Source organism: Chiloscyllium punctatum, chromosome 32, assembly GCF_047496795.1.
Source record: "Chiloscyllium punctatum isolate Juve2018m chromosome 32, sChiPun1.3, whole genome shotgun sequence".
In the NCBI taxonomy this organism is placed as follows: Eukaryota; Metazoa; Chordata; class Chondrichthyes; order Orectolobiformes; family Hemiscylliidae; genus Chiloscyllium; species Chiloscyllium punctatum.
In genome coordinates, this window is record NC_092770.1 from 45,561,724 (window position 1) to 45,586,015 (window position 24,292).

Here is a 24,292-nt window from a genome sequence, read left to right on the forward strand (position 1 = left end):
GATAAGGAGAGTAATTTTCACCATTGTGGCACTTCAGTTTTTTTTGTAGATTGCTAAATTTAAGCTGCAGGCTCAATATCACCTTTCCTTTCAGCAGTCAAAAAATTCTCCGGCATTGTTTAATGTTGGTAATATTGATCTCAGAGTCAGATTCCCTTGCCTAACCCTCCCTGGTCTACTGGCCCAAGTTTAAAAACTTTGGCGTGGGGAGGGCAGTTAAAATGGGCTTACCTATTTCTAAATCACTCATACACTGGCCAACAGCTATGTGATCTTCTTTAAATATGGAAATCAGGTTCAGATGATGTCCTCGGGATTCGATCTGTCATTTACAGTGAAGCCTGTGAGGATTAGCAGGACTTCCCACCAGGCATAATCTGTCTGGAACATTTTCCTTACTTTAAAAATGTAAAAATTTGTAGCTCGGGTGCCAGTTATAGCTATTGTGGGTATCGGAGAAAGTGAGGTCTGCAGATCAGAGTCAAAAATCCTGATGAAGGGCTCTGGCCGAAATGTTGATTCTCCTGCTCTTTGGATGCTGCCTGACCTGCTGTGCTTTTCCAGCAACACACTCTCGATGCTGTTGTGGGTATGCTCGTCGAGCTGGAAATTTGGATTTCAGACATTTCATCCCCTTTCTAGGTGACATCCGCAGAGTTGTGGTGCTTCCTATGAAGCGCTGCTGTACGGTGTCAGTTGGAATTTATGTGGTTTCTTTCCCATTGTTTCCAGTTGCTAGTTCTGGTTGTTCATTGCAGTGGTCGGTACATTGGGTCTAGGTCAATGTATTTATTGATGGAGTCTGTGGATGAGAGCCATACTTCTAGGAATCCCTGGCTGTCCTCTGTTTGGCTTGTCCTATTATTGTTGGAACCTTGTACGTGCAGAGACTGCATGGAACACCATATAGGACAAACAGGCAGACAACTAACAACCCACATTCATGAACATCAATTGGCCATTAAACACCACGACCAGCTATCCTTAGTATCTATACACACGGACGACTGGGACAACACAACAATTTGAAGAGTTTTTGCCCAAAACGTTGAATCTCGAGATAATGGGAGTGACCAATGCTGAAAAGTGTTATATTTTTGATGATTTGGAGATGCCAGTGTTGGACCTGGGTGTACAAAGTTACAAATCAGAAAACACAAGGTTACAGTCCAACAGCCTTAATTGGAAGCACTAACTTTCGGAGCGCCATGCCTTCATCAGGTGCTTGTGACAACCACCTGATGAAGGAGCGGTGCTCCGAAAGCCAGTGCTTCCAATTAAACCTGTTGGACTATAACCTGGTGTTGAGTGATTTGTAACTTAATATGTTTGATGACAGTGCTGAGGTCTATCCTACATATTGTCCAATAGAAATCTAATTTACTTCAAAACTCTTCTTCAAAACTCAGGTGAACAAAGTGCTCATACTCACAAGATGGGCAGTAGTTGTAATACTGTCTTTTAAAACATTTATCCTAGTCATAAAATAGATTGCCGAGCTTGTAAAACATCAAAGTAATTTATGGAGAAGTATCACTGGCCTAAAATGTAATGAAAAGTTCCATTTCCTCAGGCTGGCCTGCATTTATATTAAGGGCATCAAGAGTCAAACTTCAACAGCCCTTCCCCCAGTAGTCACTGCTGAATTGTTTTAATATTGAGGGGAAGAAAAGTAGTGATTAAATAGAAGGTATATTCAATTTAAACTGAACAGAAAACTAATTGTTGCATGATGTATCAATTAATACAAAGAATTGGTGTAATTTTGTGTATTTTTAATTCAGAATCACAATTTTAAAAGTCTACTACATTATAAATTCCTCAGGTTGACACTCCCACCAAGAATATAAAGGAGGATTTTGAACTTGTTCCAGAACTGAATTACTTATTATTGTGTTAAGTTGAGCTTGAGATGGATTTCCTGCCCCTTGCTGAACTTGAAGCCAAAATAGTAGACTTACCCAACTTTTGTGCAGCAGTTCAAATCTTCCAATTCTGCCCCAGCCACATTCTCATGATTCACAGACTCAGTTTCACTAGTGGGCATGCTCACTACAGAAACGAATAGGTGAAAAAGGAATAAAAACAAGAAACAAAAAGAAAACAACATTAATGCAAAAGTATCCCTACATCTGAAAAATATCAAAATCAATAAATTTATTGATGAACGATTAAATGCTGAGTAATCATTTTATTGAATTAATAGCATCAAACATCCCATTGCAGATCCCCAAAAAATTAACAGTACACAAAATAATCAGATATTTTGAGCAATTTTATCCTCTATAAATACATATTGTTCCGAAGGGAAAAAATCATTTTGTCAGTCTTCAAGCTAAACAATATGATGCAAGCATAAATTGAGTGAGATGAATAGCAGAAATCTAATTGAAGAGTTCATTGGGTTTTTAATTACAATATTGAGGATTATTACAGTAAAATACAGAATTATTACAATTAAATAATCAAATTGATCCATTCAGATGATATTTTAAATGAGTTACCCTCTTTGTTAAAATAGCCAGTTGGTAAATGGCATACATTTGTTTGCAATTGCTCATTGTTATGATCATTTTCAACCTATATTTTCTTTACTAGACTTTCAAATTTCAGTGAAATGCAGTAATTTTAAAATTACCAGTTCTAATGTGAGGTTTGCTGGGAGCCACAGTCAAATTTTAATATCTTAGCAATGAACCATATTTTCAGTGATAACACAATTTAAATATTTCTTAATATTGTATGATATCTACTTCAAATCTTGAACATTGGCATATAAACAGGGAGCAACAAGGTCCTTTGTGCCTGGTCCATCATTCAATATTATCTTGGCTAATCCTCTGAGTTTGATGTCATATTCCTGCTCTCTACCCATACCCTTGATGCCTTTAAAACCTAAAATATTATCTACTTATTTCTTGAAAATATTCAGTGGCTTAGCTTCCACAACTTGCTGTGATAGAGAATTCCATATGTGCACTGAACTTAGAGAGGAGAAATGTTTCCTCACATCAGACCTAAAAAGGCTATCCCATATCCTGAGACTGTGACCTCGGTTCTAAATTGTCCAACAAGCCAAAACATCCTCCCTGCATCTAATCAGTCCAGCCCTATTAAACTTTAATATGTGTTTCAATCAGATCCCATCTCATCCTTCTAAATTCCAATGGAACCCATTTCATATTTTGCCACATATTTGCCTACTCACTCAACTTGTTTAAATCACTTTAATCCTCCTCAGCATCCAACCTGTGACAATGCTGCTCTTTTGACAAGGTTATTCTGTCCTTTTTTTGAGAAGGGTCATAAATGTAGGGGTTCTGATGTGTCTGGTTTGTATGAGTTTGAGTGCCAAATTGATTATAGCTAACAGATACTGCCTCTGGTAAAGGGCTTTCAAGCTAAAATAAAACACTTGTACAATGAAAGTGGAATGGCTAGTTCTCCCAGCTCAGCTTTTCTTTGGATTGTTTTGGTTTTAGCAGCCTGGCTGTTCAGAGCTGCTAGTCAGTTTACACTGGGGAATCCAAAGAAACAGCTACAGTTGAAGGAGGTTCCATGCTACATCTCTCTGACATCTCTTCTGTAAGAACCTGTGTTTGATTTTACCTATTTTTATGCCAATGGGTATTTATAGGGATGTTGCAAGTATTTGGAACAGTATAATTAAGTTGCAATAGGGTTGACTGGGTTTTCAAATACTTACGTTATTCTAACATATTCCTTTTGTTCATGTATAAATAAATGCTGGTTTGTCTAAAACTGAGCAGTTGGGCCAGCCGCATCACTCCTGGAATATCCACTCTACACCAGTGTAAAACAACCAGAAAAGTTAGGGTTTAAGCTATCTTCTTGAAATGTTTTGAGGGGGTCTGTCCTGGTTCATAACAGACCTCATTCCTGCATCTCATGTGGTACAACATGGATATGGAATGCACTGATTTAAGTCATGAACCCATAATTAACATTTGGTGAGTCGGCTGACCAAGTATGGAGAGTTTTTGTGAGATAAGTAAAGATGGATAGATCAAAAGTGATCTATATTATTCTAGACAGACGCAAGACCAATGAAATGAAGAGTGATGCAAGGGGATAGTGGTCAGCTGAAGGAATGCAGATCACCAGAATATTCTTACTGATCAAAAAAAGTAGACAAAATCTCTGCTTTAGAGTGACAACAAGGGATATCTACTCCAGTTCCTTAACGAAAGATGGTGCAAGTCTGCAAGGCAGATCCTTAATGACATAGCACACTTTGTTGGACTTGGAAGTGAATGTCATGCTCTGTATTAGAACAACAGTAAAACATATCTGTCGGTGAAACTAACGCGAGCACTGTTCTCCAACCAAGAAGATGCCAATAATTGCTTCATAGTGCTTGTTCGGCCAGTTCCAGTCAGCATGTCAACATAAATAGCCCTTACATTTATGCCTTTGCAATATGTTTGGCATTCTGCAACGAAATTTATGTTAAGCTTTCTTTTTGCACAGGAAAGTGAAATAACAAATGTACAATTTATCCTCACCACATTTTCAACTACTTTGAAAGATATCTGCGGTTTACTTTTATGGATATCACTGTTTATTAAATGCAATCAGCAAAAGGTTTGAATGGAATGGGAAAGGTGAAATCAATGGAAATCTGATCACCATCAAAGATCACTGCAACACTTAAGAAGTAATGGAGGTAATTTGATGTTTTGCAATCTCTAACTAAAGGACTAGACAACATCAGATTGTAGTCCAACAGGTTTAACTGAAAGTACAAGCTTTTGGAGCGCTGCTCCTTCATCAGATAGCTAGTGGGGCAGAATCATTGGACACAGAATTTATAGTAAAGGATCAAAGAGTTATACAACTGATGCAATGTATAGAGAAAATCTAGATTGCTGTTAAGTCTTTAATCATTTAGAATGGGGTTGCAGCTTTTGGTTCATTAATATGTAAATTCCAGAACTTCTTTCATTCCCGAGTTAACTAGAAATGAAGTTACATCGCAGCTCAGACAATGCATTAAAGATGTGAGGTTAGAGTCTGTCTGTATTCCAGCAGTCAAGGACATTCAGCCTCAGATCTTCGGGTGATCCTTCTCCAAGGCGGATTTCAGGATACGCAACAATGCAGAGTTGTGGAGCAGAGGCAGATAGCCAAGTTTGGTATGCATGTGGATGGCCTCAACTGGGATCTTAGGTTCATACCAAAGTACAGGTGACTTCACTACACTATACACTTCACACACATTCAAACACGATCACACTCACACAGACACTCTCTCATACATACACGCACACTCATGCTCACACCCTCTCACAGGCGTATACTCTGTCACACTCGCGCGCACACACTCTACCAAGTGTGCGCACGCGCACACACACACACTCTCACACATACAGTGCAACACCGGCACGTCCACATAAAGAACTAGAGAAACACATTTGTTGAATACTGAAGTGTGAAACAATCTAGATGTCAAATGCTCAGGACTAGTTGTTTTGCCACCAAACCAATATTCATTGTGCCAATTAACAGTCCGCATTATCGTTGTGATATTTTCAGAGCAAGTCAAAAATTTCATCTCCACAGAACTAACAAAAACTGGAAAATGATGTACTTGTCATGGATGGACACACCTTATCCCACACTATTAAGTGTTTTGGAGCTTGTGTCTTGTTCATGCAAGAAATTGCAGCGTGCACAAGAAAGCTACCATCTTCCCTGTAATTGGCCTTGCACTGACATCTGCTTGAATGTAGATTGAGCAATTGTCACAACTTTGCCTGAGACTTCTCAGGCTTAGATAATTCAGATGATAATGTTTCATTGATTTGCATATTTAAGACAAAATAAGAAAATAGATAATAGGTAACAAATAGTAAAAAAAAGTAGAGGGAAAGAAGCGCACCACTCCATTCCTCTACCTCAATCACCAATCTCTATTTCCCATCTCTTTCTGACTGGAAGGACTGTTTCTGGCTAAATGAGTACACATTGGTATGTTGGATGATAAACATGTACAATTTTTTGTCTGAATTTCAAATTATCTTGCATAGAATAAATGGTTGCTATGGTCAACTTCTGCCTAAGTAATGGACATAAAACACCAATATAAATGAAGTCATCATAATTCTACCCTTCATAGAACTGCCCTCTCATTAGCCGGTGACGGTGGTTTAACCTAACGGTCACCATGCCTCAAATAAGGGGAGAGGTTGAGAAGGAGACCCCTTCACAGTAACCTCAAGGAGTCTAGAACTAGACCGCATAGGTTTAGGGTGAGAGGGGAAAGATTTAAAAGGGACTTAAGGAGCAACATCTTTATGCAGAGGGTGGTGTGTGTATGGAATGAGCTGCAAGAGGAAGTGGTGAAAGCTGGTACAATTACAATATTGAAAATGCATCTGGATGGGTATATGAATAGGAAGGGTTTAGAGGGATATAGGCCCAGTGATGGCAAATGGGACTAGATTAATTTAGGATATCTGGTAGGCTTGTACGAGTTGGATCGAAAGGTCTGTTTCATACTGTACATCTCTATAACTCTAATGCAAGAATTTAACCTGTGCTTTTGGCATCTCTCTACAACACAAACCAACTGTTCAACCAACTGAAATATCTGATGTGCATTTCATGGCAAACAAGGATATAGGCCAAGTGCAGAAAAATGTGATTAGATTAATTAGGTGGTTGTTTTTTACTGGTGCAGATGCGGTGGGCTGAAGGCTTTCTTTCTCAGAGGTCCTCAGTGATGTATGTTTAACCATTTCTTACACCATCAAATTCAAAATTCAGTAATAGTGGTCATATGACAGAATTACTAGTGGAAAGAAAGTCCATAAGATTTAGAATTTTTCATTATTTTTGGCAAATTTTCAATACACACTTTTCTTCAGATTTGTAGTTTTTTCTTCAGATAGACTTTAAAAACTGTTTCATTGGTTTTAGAGATTACCAAGATGAGAACTCAAAATCTAATACAGGTAAACAGGCTTTGGCATGGGCCTATCAAGAGCAGAGATACTTTATTCTGTAATTATGCACACAGGAACTGACTTGGGAGTGCTATTACTTAGGAGGTTTTTTGATTGGATGCCTTTGTCATCTCTTTCTAAGATCTGTGTCATGTGTGGTGTAAAGTGTAGTAATTGGAGCGAGGTCAGCCAGATGGGGCAGTGTGTGTGTTCCCAGAATGAGTTCCCTGATTGGAGCTGTTAACCTGGTCCAATCAGGGAATCCTGGATGACAGTTATAAACAGGAGTGTCAGGGGTTCTGTTCAGTTTAGGAGCCTGCTCTGAGGTAGCCAAGTCAGTGTCATATACTATGCATGGGTAAATAAAAGAGTGACTTGGTGACGGAAAACTGGCTGTGTGCGGAGTTATTTCAGAACGCGTATAATCTAAATGTGGTTTCTTTCCGGACTTATGTGGTCTAGTATGTTGGAAGGTAGCTTCCTTCCAGTCTCATGAAAAAAGCCTTGCGAACAAGATATGGTGTACAGCATCTCTGAAACTATTTACAGGTTATAAGAATAGGTTCTACATAGCGACAAAGACTGTTGCAAGGACCTAGAATTAGGTCAGTCACCTACAAAATCTCCCACATGACGTCATCATAGTGGTTGGAGCTTATTGCACTCAATCAAGTGATAGCCTTTTCAGATCCTTCCAGACCAATAAACAACATTCATATATGTGTGTTCAATGTTGACAGAAAGGATTGGATATTTCTGTCCTGAAATGAAGAGAATGGAGACAGAATAACAAAATGGCAGTGGTGGTGCATTAGTTTGCCAAATCTTTTCCCAACTTTTCTGACATTCAGAGTGGGGTTGGGGGCAACTAAACTTATGTACCTTGTTAATTGGGGTTGTTAAGATTATTTGGGAGCTTGCTCAGAGCTTTAATTCTGGAAACAAATGCACAGGAGAATGGAGGAAAATAATGTAAACCATTTTCTCCATTGGTGGCAATGTTGGATTGTTAGATAAGTGGCAACAGGTATTAAGTATAAATCTGCCATGTGCTGAAATTTAATTAGGAGGAATATTGTGATGCAGTGATAATGTCACTACCTCTGAGCCTAGGTTCAAGCCCACCTGTTCCAGAAGTGTGTAATAACAACTCTGAACAAGTTGCGTATGAAAATATCTACATGCTCACAGAATATCGTTCGAGAGAGGAGCTGTCAATAATATGTTGTTTAATTGTGGCTGACTGATAAACAGTATCTGGAAGTAAAGACTGGCCATATCAAAAGTAAGGATTACAGTTTTGTTGCACTAGCTAATGTGAATTTAGGCTAATGTGATAATGCTTTGAGGTAGAAAGGTTTCAAAACTTATAACATTTGTTAAATTTTGTAACAAAGTATGTACAAGGCAATTCACGTATGGGTGTATCATATAAATATTTTGAAATTAGGTTGTGTATGGAGTTTTGAGGTCTTATACATATCATTTGGACATGTGGAACAACAGATTATTAGTAGGAGGCAAAACTGCATACTTTAAGCATACACATAACTTGCTCATTGCTATAATCACCTCTTGGTAGAGATCTACTGAGTTAGTAAACTAAGATAGTCAAACAGTTACAAAAGTAATTAACATGAAAAAGAATTAATCAGGAGACAGTGAGATGTTAAGTTGTGAAATTTATATATTTTTTTAAAAACATCAGTTATTGTAATTTTGAGTTTTTAGTTTGAGTTAGTAACATGTGTTTTCTGTGTGCCTGACCTAATTAATTTGTAAGTATTTTTGTATCCATGGTGTTTTATTTTAAATTTGTTTGAGATCTTGCTTTAGAATTAATAGATTTTTCTGCACCACTAATAGAATTTTGATCACGTTGGATTGTTTTGTAACCCAGCAAGGTAACTAATGAGGCTGCAAGGTTTATCAGAAATTCTTGGAACTTGTTTTTTTAATCTTAAGGGAAATACCCATACCTTGCAAAGAGAGTTTTTATTTATTTACTATGCGTTCTCAGGACGCTGGTGTCACTGGCTGACATATCGTCCATTCCCTATTGCCCAGAACGTAGTGAAGAGTGTGACGATGCTGTCACTTTAAGGAGGTTGTTTTGTCCTTTTTTTTGAAGAGAGGTTGTGAATGCAAAGGGGTCAGGGTCAAGGAGACTAGTTTAATAATGGAAGGGGAGTGGCCTGTTATTCCAGTTCAGATTTTTTTTCTAGTTTGTTTTAGCTGTAGCAGTCACAAGGTATGAGAGTCCAGGAGAGTTGCAAGCTAAAATAAAGAACTCGTCTGACTTTCTTCTGAAATCTCTTTGGGTTTTGTTCTCTCCTGCCTGTAAGAATCTGTGTGTGACTTTACCTTTTTGACAAGGAGTGTGTTTATTGAATGTTACTAAATTGGTACTGTTGATTAGTAATAGTTACTGTATCGGGTCGATTAAGTTTTCAAGTAGATAAGTTATTCTAAATTCCGTTTTCTTTTGTTCATGTTTCAGCGGTAGTGTTTAAATAAATTCTGTTTTGCTTAAAGTTTAGTGATTTGAGCAGCTGCATCACACCTGAAAATCCATTTCACATCTGTCTTTAAAATAAAAAGTTAGGATCTTAGCCATGTTCTTCAAATATTTTGAGAGGTTCTCATCTGGTCTACACCAGATTGGGGGGCTTGCCTTGGATTGATTCTATAATTCCACTTTGGGTTTATCGTTGTTGGATTCAAAGGTGGCGAGTGGTAGGTGTTATTGCCTTTTGTTCCGGGTGTTGAATTCAATTGGTTTAATCAGTGGTTGGTGTAGTAATGGCTCTTTCAGTCACTAACAGTTGTCTGGGAGTGGAAGAAATGACTTAGGGGTTTTACAGAAGGTAAACAAGGCAAAGCTATTGGAATTGGCAGATAAACTGGAGTTGGGGTTGCCTTCATCTGTGAGAAAAAGAGGTAATTACAGCAACAACTCAGCATTTAAATTTGCTGGAAATGCCATCAGAATCTTTGGAAATGGCTAGAATTCAATTGTAGATGAAGCAACTTGAACATGAAAAGGGACTGAAACTGTTTGAATTACGGATAAAAGCAGAGGAAAGAGAAAAAGAAAGAATCGGCTTAGCAGAACAAAAGAAAAAGGAAAGAATCATTTCGGCAGAACACAAAGAAAAGGAGAGAAAGGCCCTAGCAGAAGAAAGGGAAAAACAGAGGGAGGAAAGAGAGAAAGAAAGAGAGTTTGGCACTTTAGAAAGTTAGGAGAAAGTGAGGACTGCAGATGCTGGAGATCAGACCTGAAAAATGTGTTGCTGGAAATGCACAGCAGGTCAGGCAGCATCCAAGGAGCAGGAGAATTGACGTTTCGGGCATAAGCCCGAAAGGATTCCTGAAGAAGGGCTTATGCCTGAAACGTCGATTCTCCTGCTCCTTGGATGCTGCCTGACCTGCTGTGCTTTTCCAGCAACACATTTTTCAGCACTTTAGAAAGTTGACGTAAAAGGATGGAGATGAAGGTCGAGGGAGGTTTAGTGAGGAAGATAATGATAATAAGCAACCCCATCGAGCGAAAGGCCTAGTGAGGATCTGTTTAAATATACCCAAGCATTGCCTAATTTGATGAGAAGGACGTAGAAGCCTTTTTCATTTCATTCGAGGAAGTGGCCAAACAAATGAAGTGGTCAGTGAACAGCTGTATCACGCCTAGAAAATCCACTTCACATCTGTCTTTAAAATAAAAAAAAGTAAGAGTCTTAGCTACATTCTTAAAATATCTTGAGTAGTTCCGTTTTGTTGATCCAAACAAATTTCGCAGGTAGAGCTAGTGAAGTATTTGCATCACTATCAGAGGAGGTATCTGAGGAGTATGAGATGGAGGAGAAAGGCATCTTATCTGCATAGGAGCTTGTGCCAGAAGCCTGCAGACAACATTTCAGGAATCTAAGGAGGGACTCTGGTGAAATGTACATTAAGTTTGAAAGGATAAAACAAAGTAGCTCTGATAGGCAGATAAGGGCATTAAAAATAGGTCAAAAATGTAACACTCTAAGAGAGACAATTATTTTGGAGGAGTTCAAAAATTCACTTCCTGAGGTAGTGAGAACTCATGTGGAAGAGCAGAGTTAAAATGGCAAGATTAGCAGCTGAAATGGTGGATGATTGAGTTGGTTCATAAATCAAGGTTTGGTTTCCAACATCAATTTTAATCTGTGGAGGGATAGAAATTGGGGAAAAATAAATCCTTAGATGGTAAGGGAAAAATAAATCTCATTGAAGATAACAAAGATAGCTTACCACAGGGTAAAAAGAGAACCCAAGAAGTGGAAATAGAAGTTAAAAGGCTGAGGTTTTTTCACTGCAATAAAGTTGGCCACATGAAGTCACAGTGTTGGTGGGTTAGAAAAAGCAGTGGAAAGGCGGAAGAAGGAAAACAAGATAAGCCAGTGAATTTTGATAAAGTGGTAAAGGAAAGCAGAGTGGAGGCTAAAAAGCTGCACCAGAATGTAAACCTGGTCAAAGGTTGGTTGACAAGGAAGTGCCAGATTTTCTCAAACCATTTACTTGCAAGGCTAAGGTTTACTCACATATGGCAGGAGCAGCAAGTGAGGTAGTTACAGTACTATGAAATACGGGATCATGTCAATAATTGATGTTGATGGACGAGAAGCTATGTAACTCAGAAGGGTTATTGCCAGAAGTGCGAGTACGTGGAATTCATGGCGAGACGAGAAGTGCTCCCTTATGCAGAGTGAGATTGGAGTATCCAGTGAAAAGTGGAGAAGTGGTGGTAGGAGTACTGGAGAAACTCTTGGTTTCAGGAATACAATTTGTCCTTGGTAATGATATAGCTGGACCACATGTGGGCATGTTGCCTACTATCGTTGTAAAGCCAGTAGAGAATCAGGCAACTGGGATTTTTCCTGACTGTGATAACAAGGTTAGAAAGTCACCAATTGAAACAGAAAGAAAAATCAAAGAATACAGATAAGGAAGTTGAAGTACAATTATCAGAGATCGTGTGTGATCAAATGGTTCAGACAAAACAAGAACAGTTGGAGGACAAACTGGATACTTTTAGCTCAGAGAAATTAACTGAGTTATAACAGAAGGATGAAAAACTAAAACAATTGTACCAAAAAACATACATAGAAGTAGACTCTGAGTGTATTCCTGAATGTTACTATCTTAAAAATGATGCCTTTATGAGGAAATGGAGACCATCACACATTCAGGCAGATGAGAAATAGGCAGAGGTTTATCAAGTTGTATTGCCAGTGGGTTATACAAAAGGGGTGTTATAGGTAGCACACGAATTACAGTAGGTGGTCATTTAGGAGTAAGAAATACTCAAGCTAAAATATAAAAACGTTTTTACTGACCTGGACTGCATAAGGATGTAGTTGAATTTCACTAGACATGTCATACATGTCAGGTAATTGGAAAACCAGCATCTTTAATACCCATTCATGCATTTGTTATGATGTTGAAGGCATGTACTGTACCTTTAAGAGAGAGGGAGTGCTGTTTTGAACTGGGAATTTGCAGGCACCTGTGTGGACGACTGGATGGCAGTCACAGAGTGTACTGGAAAATTGAAAATGCGTAACACTTGGCTGTGAAATGGATATTCTGGATTAGTGGTGCTGGAAGAGCACAGCAGTTCAGGCAGCATCCAACGAGCAGCAAAATCGATGTTTCGGGCAAGAGCCCTTCACTTGAGTTTTGGTTACTGGTTTGACCAATTAAATTTAACTAATCCATTTAAATTATGCCCCACGATACTAAAACCCAATCGCGTATGAATTTATTGGCTTGCCAACACTGAATCAATGAGACAATTCTATGTTAGGAGTATAAGAATGCTGACGTTTTGAAAACTAGTCAGAGAGCAACTGGCGTAGAGGGAGAAATTACTAATTGCCCATCGAACACTGTGCTCTTAAAGAAATCAGAAAAAAAAACACTCTCTATCAAAGGTACCATTTCTTGTAAAGCTTATTCTTAGTGAAAAGAAAGACGACAACCCAGGGAGATCAACAGCAGGAAAACTGACGACAGCAGAGAAGGCAAAGACAGTGTAGTTTTGCGATTAAGCTAAAATAATTTTAGTAAGTGCCTTATCTTTATAGAATTGGGGCAGTCACATAATAAGTAGTTCAAAGAAAGGGGGGCTTGGAGGTGAAGGGTTGTTTTTCAGACTGGAGGCCTGTTATTAGTGGAATGCTACAAGGATCGGTGCTGGGTCCATTACTTTTTGTCATTTTATAAATGACTGGGATATCAGCACAAGAGGTAGAGTTAGTAAGTTTGCCGATGACACCAAAATTGGAGGTGTAATGGACAGCGAAGAAGGTTACCTCAGATTACTACAGAACCTTGATCAGATGGGCCAATGGGCTGAGAAGTGGCAGATGGAGTTTAATTTAGGTAAATGTGAGGCGCTGCATTTTGGGAAAGCAAATCTTATCAGGACTTATACTTAATAGTATGGTCCTAAGGAGTGTTGCTGAACAAAAAGATCTTAGAGTGCAGGCTCTTTGAAAGTGGAGTCACAGGTAGATTAGATAGTGAAGACGACTTTTGGCATGCTTTCCTTTATTGATCAGAATATTGAGTACAGGAATTGGGAGGTCATGTTGTGGCTGTACAGGACATTGGTCAGGTCACTTTTGGAATATTGCATGCAATTCTGGTTTCCTTCCTATCAGAAGGATGTTGTAAAACTTGAAATGGTTCAGAAACGATTTACAAGGATGTTGCCAGGGTCGGAAGATTTGAGCTATAGGGAGAGGTTGAATAGGCTGAGGCTGTTTTCCCTGGAGTGTCGGAGGCTGAGGGGTGACCTTATAGAAGATTATAAAATCATGAGGGGCATGAATAGGATAAATGGACAAAATCTCTTCCCTGGGGTGGAGGACTCCAGAATGAGTTTATAGGTTTAGGGTGAAAGGGGAAAGATATAAAAGAGACCTAAGGGGCAACTTTTTCACGCAGAGGGTGGTACATGTATGGAATGAGCTATCAGAAGAAGTGGTGGAGGCTAGTACAATTGCAACATTTAAATGGGCATCTGGATAGGTATAGGAATAGGAAGCTTTGTAGGGATATGGGCCTGGTGCTGACCGGTGGGACGAGATTGGGTTGGGATATCTGGTCGGCATGGACGGGTTGGACCAAGGGGTCTGTTTCCATGCTGTACATCTCTGTGACTCCATGTCTCGAATTATGCATGATGTAGATATAGGAAATGCTGTTCCAATTATGCAACGTTCTTATAGACCTAACCCTTTAAAGTTGGCACTGGTTCAAAAAGAGATTGAATGCATGCTCCAAGACAATATAGTCGAAGTGAGTTGCAGTGACACACATAGTAATGGTGCCAAAACCAAATGGTACCCAATAGTTATGTGTAGACCATTGCAAATTCAATGCAGTTACAAAGTCTGATTCATATCCAATTCCACGTTTGGAAGACTGTATGGAGAAGGTGGGACAAGAAACTTATATTTCTAAGTTGCACTTACTCAGAGGATACTGGCAAGTACCTTTATCCGAAACAGCAAAGACAATTTCGGTTTTTATAACAATGAATGGACTACACCAATTTAAACTTACGCCATTTAGTATGAAAAATGTGCCACCCACATTTCAAATAAACCAATAAAATAATTTCTGGATTACCCAATTTTGTGGTTTATATCGACTGCCTGGTGATCTTTAGTCACACGTAAAAGAATAATTGAATAAAAGAATAAACATTTGCAGCATTTATCAGAATTATTCAATTGACTTCGGGAGGCAGGCTTGGTGATAAACCTGGCTAAGAATAAATTTACCAAAGCCCAAGTCACGTTCCTGGACCATATTATCGGACGTGGACAGATGGCCCCATGGAATGTGAAAACAAAGGTTATTAGGGACTTTCTCATACCATTGACGAAGAGAGCAGTACTTCGATTCCTGGGATTGAGTGGGTTTTGTTGGAAACCCATGCCAAATATTAGCAGTGCTGCTGCTCCACTGACTGACTTACTGAAGAAGTGCAAAATATTTCAGTGGATGGAAGACAGTCAGTAGGCATTTAGCAGTCTGAAAACTGTGTTAACCACTGCCCCTGTATTATACACACCTAATTATTCAAAACCATTCAAGGTGGCTATTGACCCAAATGATGTGAGTGTCAGTGCAACACTCTTACAAGAAAACGATGAAAAGATAGAAAGATGTATCAAATATTTCTCCAGGAAAGTGAATATTCATCAACAGAAACACTCCACAATTGAGAAGGTGATCTTGCGCTTGCTGTTGGTGTTACATTTCCGCATTTATATTGCTAGCAATGTGTCTGAGACAATTGTATAAACTGATGATAACCCATTAAAGTTATAGAGTAAAAGACAAAAATTCCAAACTGTTTACATGGACCTTATTATTGCAGCCATTCAATTTGAAAATCAAACACATGGCAAGTCAAGAAAACCTAATTGCTGGCATATTGTCAAGACTTGGATGAAGGAAAACAGGCGTTCATTGACAGTGTAAACGGACTGAAACAGAATGAAGTAGTGAATGCTGGGTACTAACAGGGTAAAACAAAGGGGTTTAAAATGAAGCCATCTCTGGAAATTGATGGTTCACTTTTCGTAAGTGAGGGGCAAGTGTGACAATGCTGTCACTTTGAGAAGGTCATAAATGCAGAGGCACCAAGCAGTCTAGTTTAATTATGGAAGGGGAGTGGCCTCTTATTCCAGTTCAGGTATTTTTTCTAGTTTGTTTTAGCTGTAGCGGTCACAAGGCATGAGAATCCAGGGGAGTTGCAAGTTTCAGTAAAGAGCTCCTCTGACCTTCTTCTGAAATCTCTTTCAATTTTGTTCCTTCCTGCCTGTGTTTTAATTTACCTTTTTGCCAAAGGGGTGTGTTTATGGAACATTACTAGATTGGAACATTACTAATAGTTACTGTATCGGGTCAGTTAAGTGTTTCAATAGTTAAGTTATTCTAAATTCCGTTTTCTTTTGTTCGTGTTTCAACTGTATGTTTAATAAATTCTGTTTTGCTTAAAGCCGAGTGTTTGATCGGCTGCATCACCACTGGAAAATCCACTTCACATCTGCCTTTAAAATAAGAAAAAGTATGGTCTAGGCTATTTTCTTAAAATATTTTGAGGAGGTCTGGCCTGGCCCATAACAAGAGTCAACCACGTTGCTGTGCATTTAGAGTCACATACGCCAGATCAGGTATGACAGTAGCTTCCTTCCCTTAAGGGGCATTAGTCAAACAGGTAAGTTTTCCTGGCAATCAACAATGGTTTCATGGTCATCATCAGAATCTTAATTCCAGATTTTAAAAATTGATTTCTATTTCTACCATTTACCATGGCAAGATTTGAACTTGGGTCCAAAGAATCTTACCTGAGTCACTGAATGAATAGTCTAGCATTAATACCACTAGGCCATTGCCTCCATTGCCACCTAGAGAACAGTATTTCAAAGATACATGATACACTGAAAAAAATTCTGCGCATATCCACCTTAAATAGATGACCCCTGACATTAAATACTGTGTCCCCGTGTGAATCCTTCTCAGGACCTTGAATATCTCAATATGTTCACACTTATTCTTCTAAACCTCAATGGATACATTACCAGGTTCAATCTTTCTGCATAAGTAATGACCACTCCTCCCATCCCAGGTATCTATTAAGTGAATCTTCTCTGTACTGCTTCTAACATATCTATGTCCTTTCTTAAAATAGGGGACAAAAAGTGTATACAGTACATTAGATTTTGTCTCATATATGGCCTGTGTAACTGTAGCAGACATCCCCACTTTTATATCCCATTCTTCTTGTGATAGATGAGGACATTTCATGTGCCACCTAATCACTTGCTGTCCCTGCATACTAATTTCATGTGATTCATGCACAGGATATTCAGAGCCCTCTGTACCTCAGAGTTCTGTACTCATTTTCTATTTAAATAGATGCTGCTTTACTTCCCGCTACAGTGAGCAAGTTCATATTTTCCTACACTATACTCCCATTTGCCAATTTTTAGTCCACTCCCTTAACCTATTTATATCCTTATGTCCTCTCTATGATTTACTTTCCTGTGAATCTTTGTGTCATCAGAAATTTTAGCAATTATACATTTGGTTTGTCCTTCCAAATCATTAATATAAATTGTAATTAATTGAGGCCCTGACTTTGAACCCTGTAATACTCCACTAGTAACATATTGCCAACTTGAAAAGGACCATTGTGCTTACTCTCTTTTTACTGATTGTTAATCATGCTCCTGTCACACTATTACATCAAGCCCTCTTATAAGCTCCTATTTTTCACAGTAACCTTTGATATATAACCATGTCAAATGCTTTCTTTAAAGTCTTGGCCCATCACTTTCACAGGTTCTGCTTTATCCACATTATTTGTTACTTTCCCAAAAATTTCCAGTTAGTCAAACATGATTTCACTTTCACAAAACAATGAAGGATCTGCTAGTTGCATTGAGATTTTCTAAGGCCCTGCTAATAACGTTTTAATAAAAATTTCAGCTTTTACCCAATGAATAATATTAAGATGATGGGCCAGTAATTTCCTGATTTCTTCTCCCACATTCTTGACTAAAGGACTAAAATTCACTATTTTCCAATCTGATTTGACAGTTCCAAAAACTAGGCATTTTGGGAAAATTCAAACTAATGCTCCTATTACTTAAGTCGCCACTCTTAAGACCTTTAGATGCAACCCATCAGAATGTGGGGACTTATCAGCTTTTAGTACTAATAATCACTTCAGTACCCTTTCCCTGGCGAATGTATTTATTTTATGTTCTCCCTGCATTTAAGCTCCTGATTCTCAATAATTTGTGTTATGTTATTTGTATCTTCTTTCGTGAAGACAAAAGTAAAATATCTTTCAATTATTCTGTCATTTCCTTATTTTCCACTATGATTTCCTCAGACTTCCGTTCTATAAAACAAACACTTTACTTGCTCTATTCCTCTTTAAATGCCTTTGAAACTCTTACTGTCTTTTTCTATACTTCTGGCTATTTTTTCATTGTACTCTATTTTCTCCTTCCTTATTCATCATTTTGTCATTCGTTGCTTTTATTTATATTCCATTCAAACTTCTGATTTCCCGATTTGATTTGATTAAATCAAACTGAAAGCAAATCATATACATTTGCTTTCAATTTGATTTAATCTTTAACCTCCTTAGTTACCTATAGATGATGCACCCTTCCCTGGGACTCTTTGTTTTTTATCATTGGGATGTATCTTTTATAATTATGCCTGCCACTGGATATCTATGACCAACTTAATTTTCAAGCTCACTTTAGTCAGCTCTGACTTTTGTGCCCTCATAATTGTTCTTATTATGTTTAAAATGGTAATCTTTGATTCTTTGTTCCCATAAAAAGAATGTGAAGTGGCTTGTCTTTTTATATTGTTTGTATGTGTGAGATTAGGCTACAGTTTGAATTCCAGGTCATAATTTAGGTGCGAACCAATTTTTGTCATTTGCTTTAAGAACAAATTTTTTTCATAATAAACAGATTATTTTGAGTTAATTGACGATATCTAGCGGGTACTTAATTCATTCTATATAGTAGTATTAAAGACAAGCAACTGGCCATTTTGGTGATTGAACATTTGAGGTAATGGTTTGACTGGCAGATTCCTGAGCTTTAATTATCAGTGAATTCCTCTTGTCACAGTTGCATCAATATTATTCTGGGAATGTTTTCAGGATCAGAATATGTTATGTATTAATTGGTTCTAGTCTAACCAATCTCAGTTAACAATTTTCAAATTCTCAAGGATACATTTCATCATTCATCCAAAACTCTTATATACTGGTATTTTAAATTAAATGAAGTGCCATTATACCATCACCATATACTTGTTGATCTCCATTCGCTCAATGTATGATTATTATTTTAATTTTAAAGCTCTCACTCTAGTTTTCAAATAGCTCCATGGCTTCATTATAGGTGGGCTAGTTATATGGCAAAGAAAAATAGCATGAGAGGAGCCCGTTACTTACCAATTTCTAATCAACATTATTATTAGTGGGAGACACCCAAGGGCAATTTCCCAACTCCTAATAATTTTACTGTGTGTCAGGAAGGCATGACGCTGCATGGTGATGTAAATCATTACATCATTTCAGCTGGCTACTACATTGCCCAAGGACAAGCCCTCACAGTGAAAAGAACCAACCTGCAGCTAAAGCACTGTCGCCAGATTATGATCCATCCACCAACCACTATAGCTCCCCCCTCCAACCCCTGCCCTCACCCCGTGTTTGGAAAGGGAGCCTGACTGCCTGTCACCAACTTGCTGAAAGAAACTTGCTTCATCTTCCAGGGCATCTCAACACGGATTATTACACAGCCTCAGGAGCTATCCATGGGTTATTCCACCCATCAGTGTAGGGTCAGTTCTCTCTTTTGGATCTGACAGCCAGGCTGATAAAATTCAGCCCCTTATCTCTAAAAGTTTATATAGCCTACTTTGCTCCAATTCTGGCCTCTGATTTTAATTCCACATCATTCGCAATTGTTCTTTCAGCTGTTTAAGTCCTCAGTTCTAATGTTCACTGTCAAATCTTTCCATCGCTCTGTCTTCTTCTCCTCCTGTAAGATGCCTCCTCTTTGAACCAGTTATCCTAATTATTATGTAACCCAATGCCAAATGCTATTTGATAGCTCTCCGAAGTACTTTATGACATTTTATTATATTAAAGGTGCTCCACAAATACAAGCTATTATGTTGTTTGTATGGAGGAAGTTTAACCTTGGACATGATGTAGTTGCAATATTTGGGGTCTTTTCTGTCCTCAATACTCTAAATAGTTTACATCCTATTGAATACATTGCTCTTATGGGTCAATCTTAGCTCTCTACAAATTAGAGAATATTTTCAATGGCAATGACATCAAGGTTACCTTTTATCTATAAGATATCCAAGAAAAGCATGCAGAAACAGAATTTATTTTAATATTTTAGCATAACAAATTTCACTCAAATCTCTTCAAAACTTTAAAACCTCACGTCTAATGGTATTGCTCAGTTAAATTAGGTTGTGAAACCTGAACGTGGTATTTAAATGCATAGACTGCTGTATTTAACACAGCCTATTCCATGAATGTAACTGTTCAGATGTCTTAGCTGGAGAAATTGTTTAACTGGACATGTTCGGAGACCTAGTTATTTGTTACATCAAAAGTTCTAAACCATTAAAAAAATTGGCCCAAATCTTCAGATTTGGATTATGAAATGACTGCACAGAGGCCATTAACCTGAGACCAAGTCACCTTTTTTTTTTACATCCACAGTACATGGGCTCTGACCAGGCAGCTCAAAGTCAAGATTAGAGAGGTGCTGGAAAAGCACAGTAGATCTGCCAGCATCCAAGGAGCAGGAATGTTGATATTTTGGGCAAAATCCCAGCTCAAAGCCAGTCCCTAGACTGAGGAGATCTTCTGAGTCTCCAGTCTATATCTGTCAGCCAGGGCTCCCTGATCGGCCTAAGTTAACAACCCATATCAAGGACCTCATAGTCAATGAGATCCACTAGGCCTTGGTTCCAAACACTAGAGATTGGATTTCTTATTTTTGATCAAAATCAGATAAAGTGTTACCTCTAAATCTTTCTTACCTTTAAATCTTTCAGGTCCAACTTCCTAAACAGAATATATCCCAATTGATACAGTGCAGCAAACTACACAGGCAACATCAGTGTGGATCTTTATCGAAGATGTGTCGCCTTTTTATGGTAATAGCTGCTATTTTTTAAGAAGCAGGTGGACGGTTTGGAGAATCCAAGGCCTATTTGACAAGCTACTGAGAGAAGGAATGTGTGTAAATTAGGTGGGTATGGCACTATAGTGCCAGGTAGATAACTGTACTACTGTAGGGGTTAGGATGATAGGTATGTGAATGAGGAGATAGAGTGTCACGGATATGGGATAGAGATGTATAGCGCAAATGTGTGAGGAGCAAAGGTGGCAGGTAAGTGAGTGAGAGGTTAGGTAGGGTGCAGGGGACTTGGGGGCGCGGGGATGTTGTTGGTCAATGTGATTGATTGGGGATCAGTTTTAAAATTAAAGCAGGCTTTCATTCAACTAGTATTTCTTGTAATAACTATCCTGGTCAGTAAGTTGGAATCCTCTAGTCTTCAACTCAATTTCAGTCTCAGAGCTGGAGACACTTTCAGAAAATTACAGATGCAAGTTCATTGCCATCAAAGTTTAAATATCCTGAACAGGCCACTGCTGGAATATTGCGTGCAATTCTGGTCTCCTTCCTATTGGAAAGATGCTGTGAAACTTGAAAGGGTTTCGAAAAGATTTACAAGGATGTTGCCAGGGTTGGAGAATTTGAGCTATAGGGACAGGCTTAACAGGCTGGGGCATTTTTCCCTGAAGCATCGGAGGATGAGAGGTGACCTTATAGAGGTTTACAAAATTATGAGGGGCATGGATAGGGTAAATAGGCAAAGTCTTTTCCCTGGGGTCAGGGAGCCCAGAACTAGAGGGCATAGGTTTAGGATGGGAGGGGAAAGATATAAAAGAGACCTAAGGGGCAATTTCTTCACGCAGAGGGTGGTGCATGTATGGAATGAGCTGACAGAGGAAGTGGTGGAGGCTGGTACAATTGCAACATTTAAGAGGCATTTGGATGGGTATATGGATAGGAAGGGTTTGGAGGGATTTGGGCCGGGTGCTAGCAGATGGGACTAGATTGGGTTGGGATATCTGGTTGGCATGGATGGGTTGGACCGAAGGGTCTGTTTTCATGCTGTACATCTCTATGACTCTAATTATTAAGTATGCTTTGCATTGTACAATAGGAAATTAGCAATGCCATTACGTTAAATGATTAAAAGAACAATTATGGCACATTGGAAATGGCTTTGTTAGTGATGAAGTTTATGGTGGTATAATTCCGACATTGACAGTCATATTTATCAAGACTCACTAGACAGAAAAATACAAGATCTATACTGCAGAAAGGTAATTAGTGGAGATTAGAGTGGTGCTGGAAAAGCACAGCAGGTCAGGCAGCATCCGAGGAGCAAGAAAATTGATGATTTGGGCAGGAGCCCTTCACCTCCACTTTCGCCTAATGGTAATTAATATTCTGTCATTAGAATATAAATAAAGAGTTACTGGAAACCTTCAGAGTCAGACAAATATCACTCTCAGATAAGATAGAGACAGAATGCAGCAAACTCAGAGTAAGAGTCCCAAGATTGCAACATGGACAACCACTGCACAGACTTAATGATAAACAGAGTTTATCAGAGCAGAATAATGGAGGCTTGAGTCCATGGAAGCAACACAGTCCATGGCGAAGGAGCTTTAACACAAGTCAAGAACTATGTAGTATATTGTCACTCCTGGATTCCAGTTAAAACCCAGACTGTCAGAATGAAAATAACACTGTGATAGTAGTAACAATTTTAAATGTTTGGATGGTCTGAACAAGCTAACAATAGATAAAGTCACAAATACCAACTGAAACTTCAATAACTGCTACTTGTGAAAACGTAAAGTTCACATTGGTGGTTTAGAGTAGTTCTTTGTGCCAGAAGTTTTTTCTCATTCACTCATGAGATGTGGTCATCACTGAGAGAGCCAGCATTTATTCATCATTCTGAGTTGCCATTCAAAAGATGGTGGTGTGCTGCCTTCTTGAACTCCTGCAGTCCATATGGTGTTAAGGTGGTTAGACCCAAAATGCTGTTAAGATGGGAATTCTAGGATTTTGACCAAATGATTGTGAAGGAATGGTGATAAATTCCAAGTCAGGATGATGAGTGGTTTGGAGCAAGAAAAAAAAACACAGCCTGACTGACTGCAAAGTCCTCTTTACTAAGACCTGGGGCTGATACCAAAGTTGGGACAGCTGTCCTATAAAGCAATCAATCAATAGCCTGATAGAGTCATGGTCATGGAATTGTAACTTCAGACAATATCTCAGAGATCATCATCACAATCACTTGGTAAGTGCTGTCCCACCAACAGAACAGATTCACCAGATACAGTCATAGAGTCATACAGAACAGAAACAAACCCTTTGGTCCAACTCATCTGCACTGACCAGACATCCCAATCTGACCTAATCCCATTTGCCAGCATTTGGCCCATATCCCTCTAAATCCTTCCTATTGATATACCCATCCAGATTTTTTTTTAACTGTTGTAATTGTTCCTGCCTCCACCATTTCTGCTTTCAGCTTATTCCATACAAGCATCATCCTCTAAGTAAAAAAGTTATCACTCATGTCCTTTTAAATCTTTCCCCTCTCACTTCAAACCCATGCCCTCTAGTTTTGGTTTCCCCACCTTGGGAAAAGAAACCTTGGCTATTCACTCTATATATGCCCCTCATGATTTTATAAACCTCTAGAAGGTCACCCCGCAGCCTCCAACATTCCAGGGAAGAAAAACCCAGCCTATTCAACCTCTCCCTGTAACTCCAGTTTAAACAACATCATTGTAAATCTTTTCTGAACCCTTTAAACTTCACAATATCTTCCCGATAACAGGAAGACCAGAATTGAAAGCAGTATTCCAAAAGTGGTCGAAACAATATCCTATACAACCACAACACGACATCCCGACTTGTGTACTCAAAGCATTGACCAATAAAAAGGCAAGCATATCAAATGTCTTCTTCATTACCCTGTCTACCTCTGACTCTACTCCCAAGGAATTATGAACCTGCACTCGCAGATCTCTTTGTTCACCAACACTTTCCAGGACCTTATCATTAAGTGTATAAATCCTGCCTTGAATTACCTTACCAAAATGCAGCACCTCATATTTACTAAGTTATACTGTTACGACATAGGGTAAACTCTCCTGCTTACAGTAAACCAGCAACACAGAAACGATTTATCACGTGCAGTAATGTGTGAAAATTCGAGAGGCCAAGAACTATTTAAAGTAAAAATTAACAATTTTATTTCTTAAAGTCTAACAACTATTTACAACTCCTCTCTAACCTATCTTTTACATGCTCTTGTCTAATACTAGCCTGATAGAACTCCTGTTTACGATTTACAAAACAAAACTTCTTTTCTCAAAACCAGGCAGCTTTCAGGTCTCTCTGTATTCTTGTCACCTTTCCTTCTTCTTGGGGACTCTGCTTCACAGGTTACTGATCGATAAAGGTACCTTTTAAGAGTGCTATTTTTCAGACAGTCTTTACATGCTGGTAGCTTGGCAGTTCTCCTCCAAACTGTTCAATTTTCCCTGGTCTTATACCCCCAAAGCATTGGACTGTATCATTGACTTTTAAGATTATCAATATTGTAAATTCAAA

At 38.6% G+C, this 24,292-nt stretch overlaps 1 protein-coding gene across 2 annotated transcripts in view; it reads right to left on the bottom strand.

Moving 5' to 3' along the window:
• The window catches only part of LOC140458133 (voltage-dependent L-type calcium channel subunit alpha-1C-like), a 703,829-nt gene that overhangs the window by 264,204 nt on the left and 415,333 nt on the right, over window positions 1-24,292 (bottom strand). For both annotated transcript variants that reach the window (XM_072552243.1, XM_072552244.1), the window contains exon 10: window positions 1,962-2,052. In XM_072552243.1, coding sequence (XP_072408344.1) covers window positions 1,962-2,052 — 91 coding nt within the window. The remainder of the gene's footprint in view (window positions 1-1,961; window positions 2,053-24,292) is intronic.